This window comes from Zerene cesonia, unplaced genomic scaffold (genome assembly GCF_012273895.1).
Source record: "Zerene cesonia ecotype Mississippi unplaced genomic scaffold, Zerene_cesonia_1.1 Zces_u007, whole genome shotgun sequence".
Taxonomy (NCBI): domain Eukaryota; kingdom Metazoa; phylum Arthropoda; class Insecta; order Lepidoptera; family Pieridae; genus Zerene; species Zerene cesonia.
This window is the reverse complement of record NW_024045137.1, coordinates 241,251-249,372: the sequence shown is the minus strand read 5'-3', so window position 1 is coordinate 249,372 and position 8,122 is coordinate 241,251. Positions and strand designations below refer to the sequence as shown.

General features: G+C 36.9%; 1 protein-coding gene across 1 annotated transcript in view; it reads left to right on the top strand.

The window, feature by feature from the left end:
- The first annotated feature begins 2,132 nt into the window (after positions 1-2,132).
- LOC119839029 (probable proline--tRNA ligase, mitochondrial) overlaps positions 2,133-8,122 on the top strand; it is a 7,772-nt gene continuing 1,782 nt past the window's right edge. The window contains exons 1-7 of the mRNA XM_038365199.1: positions 2,133-2,335; positions 2,822-3,073; positions 3,804-3,884; positions 4,576-4,756; positions 5,607-5,776; positions 6,699-6,817; positions 7,921-8,017. Coding sequence (XP_038221127.1) covers positions 2,243-2,335; positions 2,822-3,073; positions 3,804-3,884; positions 4,576-4,756; positions 5,607-5,776; positions 6,699-6,817; positions 7,921-8,017 — 993 coding nt within the window. The 5' untranslated portion in view covers positions 2,133-2,242. The remainder of the gene's footprint in view (positions 2,336-2,821; positions 3,074-3,803; positions 3,885-4,575; positions 4,757-5,606; positions 5,777-6,698; positions 6,818-7,920; positions 8,018-8,122) is intronic.

Below are 8,122 nucleotides of genomic sequence, written 5' to 3'. Positions count from 1 at the left end.
GGCTTTTACACCAAAGCTCTTTCAATATTTTTTTTGTGTGTTTGTATCATAAATATTCTAGCGTTTGGAATACAAATTACGTTTTTATACACTTTTAAACAAAATCATTTTTTAACAAAAATTTAACGGTCTTAAAACCATTCAAAAGTGAAAAATAAATTACTGTAATTACTATAAGCACTACCTTTTAGCTTCTGAGTGGTTTGAAGTTGGTTCAATTTTTATTAAAAATTAATTATTTTTACCCTTATACGGCAAAACAAATATTAATTTTGCCACTATGAAAAAGAAAGAAGTCGGTTACATAAAATTGTGAGACATCCCTCCAGCCCGGAACACACGGCTCAGTCTTTAAGGTCTTTGATTAATGTTTTTACTTTAAATTATATACATTGTTCACTGCTGCTTCTTATATTGAACAGTTGACAAAACCTAGTATAATTTAACCAAAAGTTATGTGTTTTTTTTTCAATCAAATAAGTTTTTATATTAATTTTTCATTTAGCATGCCGGCGGCACCCGTTCTCAATTATGATAAAATTAATAAAGTTTGACCTATATGTCTCTCGCTCGACTGTTAAATTAGAGCAAAAATAAATAAGTAATAAAAAAAGTTGGTTGTAATTAAAATCGCCCTCAAGTTTTACCTATTTGTCGCTTTTTTTTCTCGACTGTTAAATTACTGCAATAAAGAATAAATTAATAAAAACAGTTGGTTGTAACTAAAATCGCTTTCTTAACGTGCATGAACTCACCATTTACATTTCAGTGGAACTGAACGATCCGCTGGTTTTCTATTCCGCTTATCTTGGGGTTAAATGATTTGTTGCGTGCGTCATCGCTTCGAATGGCTGCTTTATCCGTTCCGATGATATTAACATTTACTAGTATTTGATGAAATTTGGCATTTAACAGCATAGCATTATGTTATCTGTGGTAACAATATAGCTGGCCTCGTAGGATAGGCGGAAATTAGAGTGACATTTTTATAGAAAAGAATAATGTTATTTTGTAATAAATGTTACAACCAACTAGCTTAATTAAACGTTGAATTAAAATGAAAATTTCGACCTTTATTGAAATAGACGGTTTTTTTCTGTACGTACCCTTTTACAACATAGTTGAAGCGGTAGCTAGTATTCATTAAATCTTTTTTTTTTATGTCATAGCGGGCAACTGAGCTGGTGGTTCGCCTGATGGTAAACGATCACCACCGCCCATGAACATTCGCAAAGGGAGTGCCTCTGCGAATGCGCTGCCCGCTTTAAATGGGTAAGGGAAAAGGAACGGATTCATGACAGGAAAGAAGGAATGGACTGGGACGGTTGAGGAAAAGGAAATAGGCCACCTGCTCCCCCACTCACCGTACGAAACACAGTGGCATGCCACTATTTCACGCCGGTTTTCTGTGGGGGTGTGGTATTTCCCCGGTGCGAGCTGGCCCAATTCGTGCCGAAGCGTGCTCGACTGCCACAATAGCTCGAATCCCATAAATGTAATAGATATTAAACCGTTGGACTTGAATGTCATTCAGGATGGCTGGATCGTGATGGTGGAGAGAATGTTCCATATTATATTAATCTACTCTTTGAGAGTATGGGAAGCTAGACACACGGATGCGGTAACAAAGTGGTTTGCTCTTCCGTAAGAAATTATCCATTTAATAATTGCTCTGTTTCAAACTTTTATATTATTAACAAAAAAACATTTTTAATATAACATCAATTATTCGACTAAAATAAGGAAACATTGTACAAAAAAGTATTCAAGCACAAGTTAAATGTTCTTTCAATATTTTTAGTATCAATTTCACACTTTTTGTGTTAACATTCACTGTTTCTTTTTTATCATACAGAAATATATTACCATTTTAATCATGGGACTCGTACTCACCAATAATTTATCAAACGAAATCAATAGAGAATGAAAGCTTACTTTTCGTCACAATTTCTAAAAGAAATGTTACATAACCTTAGGATTAGAGCATGTTGCTGATGTATGCTCTAAGTATACCACCAACAAAACAGTAATAGTGACAATATTAGATCGGAAAGACTTTTCAATTCTCAAATACCTCGTATCCCATATTATTTAAAAATATCCGATAAATAAACACAACTGTCAAGTGACATTAACGATCAGCTGATATAACCTCCAAAGTGAGCTTATAAACAAAGCTTAATTATAACAAACATAACTTAAAAAGCAAAGAGAGATAAGATTTAGTTATAAAACTAGTATTATGAGGTTACTATCTCAAATATTCCAACCGATTATCACAATACCGAAAGGAGCTAAAATTAAAAACACTGAAATAACATGTAAAAGTCAAAAAGTGAGTAAGTATACATATTTCTTAGTATTTTGAAAAATACTTTAATATGTAACTTGAAATTATATGTAGTAGATAAGTATAGTTTAAACATAAATTATGAAAGTTTTGCATGTTTTTAGTGTTGTACGATTGTAGAGAGTAATCTTCGTAAGTGATCCGATTATGAAAATTGTTTCACTAACAGAAAGCACACTATTTAAGAGTGGTTGGAGGCCCGTATCCTTTTCTTCTCCCTTCCCAGTCCATTCCTATATTCCCTTCATCAACCCTTTCCTTATTTTTTTACCTTTAGAAGCAGACATCGCAATTGCAGCATGTCAACCTCTTCAAGTGATCAAGGGTGATCGCTTCCTATGAACCATTAGCTCAGTTGATATTACATCAAAAAAAGATACAGACTATTTCTTATTCCTGGGAAAACGGGCAAAGCTCGAGCAAGTGGCTAGTATATAACATTCGAAAATCCTTAATATCAAAACATTTCAGTTGTTATTAGAGTGCGGGCTCATTCGTCCGTCCAGCGCCGGTTTCTTCACAATACTACCCCTTGCTAGACGAGCGATTGATAAACTCGAAGACATAATCAACAAATGCTTGAAAGACGTCAACGCTCAGAGAATATCCCTGCCGTGCTTAACGTCGGCGCGCTTGTGGGAGAGCACGGGGAGACTGGACGACGTTGGGTCGGAACTATTCACTGTTGAGGACAGACATGACAAACGGTATTTGTTGGCGCCCGTGAGTATTATTTTTATTTCTGTTGTTTTGGACTATGCTTTACAATAATTGCATATGAAATGAGATTTTGTATTTTTGTATGCTAATAATGTTTTTTACCCTAAAACCAAGAGCCTGATCTCAAAATTTTACCCGTGGTACCTATATATCCTACTAGCTTACCCGGCCATGCGTTGCTGTGGCTGAGTAATAATTAAAAATATTAATGAAATAGTTATTGGGATAATTAATCAAAATAAAAACTATCCTATATCTTAAGCTGAACCAAATTACACATAAAATGCCAAATTTCATCAAAATCGTTTGAGTTGGTGAAGAGTTTATGGTGAAATATATCGTAACACTGAATTTTTATATATATCCTATGTCATTCAGTGAAGTGACCGCTGAAGATGACATATTTATTTACCTAATACATACTCTATTTAATTTTTATTACTGAATCATTATGTCTCAGTACAATCACGAGGTCTCCTCTGAAAATCAGTGCAGTACATATACATATTATTCTTAAAATGGTTGCTGCTTTACTGGCAGGGAGTCCTTTATGCCACTACTGTTTTCATATATTGTTTTAGATGGAAGTATATTCTATTTTAAGTGGTGGCAAACAAAAGTATTTCTATTCCTATTTCAAAGAATTTTTGAAATCGATTCAGCGGTTTCTATATGAAAACATTACAAACATACACTATACAATTAAAGTTTTCATATATTTTCCATATTCCAGACCCATGAGGAAGCAGTGGCGGACCTCATGGCAGACGTTGGGCCGATATCATACAGACAATTGCCGTTACTTATTTATCAGGTAATCAGCCTTCTGTGATGTATAAAAAGTATATATATATATATATATATATGTAAAGAAAATAGCTTTTCTTTATTTTCTATAACTCGATCTACTACTAGTTCGACGACATGTGACATCTGCCAACCCGCACTTGGCCAGCGTGCTGGATTATGGTATGAACCCTCATAGGCGGCCTGTGTCCCAGCAATGGGAACATATATGTGCTGATGATGATGATACTCGGCCGCAGGATTTTTTTTTATCGTCTATTTTAAGAGACAATAAATTGAAATGAAGAATGATGTGATGACATCATACATACAGTGGATTAAAGATATAACTAAATTTTGGCTGTTAACAATAAATTATGGAACTTTTCTTCTGTGGTACTTATTTTTTTGCATCATTCGTCTTTATTAGATAGATTTAGTTATAGGAAAATAGGGAAGAAGGCGAATACTCAGTGAATTAATGTATCACGGGTGCGACATGCAGTTATTATATTTAAATTGAGACATTATTTATTTCAATTGACATAAACGTTATAAAAATTGAGTTCATTAGTAATTAATTGAAAATTATTTTTAATTTCAGATAACAAATAAATATAGGGATGAATTATTAAAATTCAGTTTATATCTTTTTCACATAACAGTTTTTAGTTAAGGTCATCCATCAATAATTAATTGAAAATAGTTTTTATTTTCAGATAACAAATAAATATAGGGACGAGTTGCGGCCCAAGCACGGTCTGTTGCGTTCCAGAGAGTTCCAGATGATGGATCTCTATGGATTCCACACCGATCACACGTGTGCCGAAACCACATATAATAATGTTACCAGAGTATATGAGAAGCTGTTTAAAATACTTAACCTGCCTGTGTATAGAGGTGAGATTAAAATTTGATAGTGACACTATTACTAGACTTACCTGTCTGTCTGTATGTCCGTCTGTCACCAGGCTGGATATCATGAATCGTGATAGGTGGTTAGACAGTTGAAATTGTCTGAGGTGATGTATTTCCGTTGTCGCTATGACGACAAATAGTAAAGAGTTGCGGTCAAGCAACGGTTGGCACGGTCGTAAGTTGGATGGGTGACCGAATGATTTGGCAAAATTTTTTTCTTAATTTTGTTTTTAATTGCTTATTTCTGTGAATCCTTTAATGTCTAGAGTCCGATTCGCACTTAACCGAGTTATTTGGTTTTTTTATAAAAAAATAGCGTATGTTACTTGGTGACGATCTAGCTTTGTCCTAATGTTAAAACAATCATCAACGTTCATCAAAATCCGTTATGCAGTTTCAGCGTGATTAACGGACAAACATCCAAACAAACAAACTTTTTAAATTTTTAATATTATTGTGATATATATTTAATTTGTCTATTTATACGTTGTTTGAGACTTTAAAGCGGTCGTGGCTCAGTGGTGAGAACCTCGGACTTCAAAATCGATAAGTTGGGGTTCGAGACCGGGCGAGCGTGCAGGAAATAAATTGATTTTTCAATTTATCTGCACATGTGGATAACATCACCACTACTTTAAACGGTGAAGGAAAACATGGTGAGGAAACCGGCATGTCCAAGAAACAAAAGTTCGACGACATGTGACATCTGCCAACCCGCACTTGGCCAGCGTGGTGGATTATGGCCTGAACCCTCATAGGAGGCCTGTGTCCCAGCAGTGGGAACGTGTATGGGCTGATGATGAGGAAACGTTGTTTGATTTATTGATTCCAGTGGTGGCGCCATCTGGCGACATGGGCGGCACGTTGTCCCACGAGTGGCAGCTGCCAGCCGCCGCGGGGGAGGACTCGGTAGCGGTGTGTCCGTCCTGCTCGCACGCTAGCCTCGCTAGTGATGTGTGTACCCAGTGCGGGAAAGAGACGGATATATGTAACAGTATAGAGGTGATTTTTTTGTCAGTATGGTTAGCGTTAGCAGATAGAGTTATTTATAGGATGTTTAAAACTTTTTAATGTATAGTTTTATATGTTATTTTTCATTGTGGTCGGGTCTCAAACTACATATGTACCAAATTTCACCCAAATCGATTGTATAGCTTAGGCGTGAAGGAGAAACAGACAGACATAGTAGCTATTTTGTGATATCGATGGTAGTAAGGATATTTTACACTCATACATAGTGTGACGTGTCTTTGTGTGTGTGCGTGTGTGTGTGCGTATGATGAAAATCAGTTAAATATGGCGGCTCTCAGAAAATATCAGATTAAATATTTCTTCACATCTTCCTCAATATGGGTATCAAATGAAAGGGCCCGACTAGTGAAATTCTATACAATACAGCTAATAAAAATTCAACATGGCCGCCACACAAAGACGGTTTTATATATTAATTTAATGTATCTTAGAGTTATTATAAAAAAAAGCTAAACACTTAATTATCATGTTGTACGCGCTTTTTGTACCTCCATTTTTTTTTCTTATTCCATAATCACACTAATATAATAAATGTGAAAGTTTGTTTTTTTGACTATTTGTCCGTCAATCACGTTGAAAATACTCAACGGATTTTGATGAAATTTTGTATACGGATAGAGTATCAGCTAATTTGGGTACTTTTTATCCCGATTAAATGCTACCTTGGAATAAAACGGGAATATTGATATCCGGGCGGAGCCGGGGCGAGCGTCTAGTATTATATAATACTAGCCCTCTGTCCAGGCTTCGCCCGTGGCAACATGATACAACATGATATGCAGCCAATAGCACTCAGGGATCACATTTATATCAAACAGTGATTTTTGTTCCCGAGCTAACCCGTACAAACAAACAAACTTCTTCAGCCGTTAGTATAGATGGTATATTTCAGGTGGGGCACACGTTCATACTGGGCACAAAATACAGTGTGCCGCTGCAGGCGAACTGCATCCGGCAAGGCTCGAACCCCGCACCGCTGGTCATGTCCTGCTATGGTATCGGCATCACTAGGTAACTACTGATCCCATACTAGTCGTGCCACACGGTTTTCGCGGCGTGAGAAATCGAGAAAATAACACCCCCCACCCCCTTTTTATGTCACAGTCGGTAATGGAGCTGGTGGGTCGCCTGATGGTAAGCGCTACCACCGCCCATGGACATTTGGAGAGGCTAAAGATCGATTTCAGATATTATGCCTCTACAAATGGATTGCCGTTTTAAAATTGGATGGGGATTAATTAAGTATTGACGGGAGGAATAAAGGAAAGGTCTGGAGAGGGTAAGAAATAGGATACGGGTCTCCGGCTCCCCCACTCACCGTACAAAACACAGCAGTATGCTATTTCACGCCGGTTTTCTGTGGGGGTGTGGTACTTACCCGGAGCGAGCTGGCGCAATTCGTGCCGAAGCGTGTCTCCATCCCCCCCGCTCCTCCAGTCAGGCAGCACTAGTAGCATTACTAAATATCATTAGATATTAGGTATTGACTAGTTTTAGCCCGCGGCTTCGCACGCGATAAATTCGGAATAAAACTGCTAATGCCCCCCCCCCCCCCCCCCCCCCCCCCCCCCCCACATTTATATGTTTTTAACATATAAACCATCCTATCGAATCGTTTATCTATTAAAAAAAACTCATCGAAATTTTGCGTAATCTACACTAATATTATAAAGAGGAAAACTTTGTTTCTTTGGTTGTAATGAATAGGCTCAAAAACTACTGGACCGATTTTAAAAATTCTTTCACCATTCGAAAGCTACATTATCCACGAGTAACATAGACTATATATGTACCACGGGCAAAGCCGGGGCGAACAGCTAGTTTAAAATATAGAGCTGCAATAGAAGCATAATTCTAGTTTTTTCTTGTGTTTGGTTTTACGCGAGTATTATACATTTAGAAATTAAAAAACTTTTTAACGTATTTTAAACGCGATTTATTCATTATATTATTATTAACCCGACGTTTCGAACACTTTACACACACTTTTAATAGTATAATGAATAAATCGCGTTTAAAATCCGTTAAAAAGTTTTTAATTTCTAAATAATTCTATTTCTCAAGTCGTTGCTTTAAGTTGGAATACAAATAACTTAGTTCTCTATATTTCGCAGGTTACTAGCGGCCGGTATAGAAGCCCTAAGCACCGAGTCGTGTATCCGCTGGCCAGCCGCTGTCGCACCCTACTCCGCCATCGTTATTGGACCAAAGGTGAGGAGTTCTTGGAAACTATATATAACTAGCTGCGCCCCGCGGTTTCGCTCGCGTAAGTCCGTATCCCGTAGGAATATCGGGATAAAAAGTTGCCTATGTGTT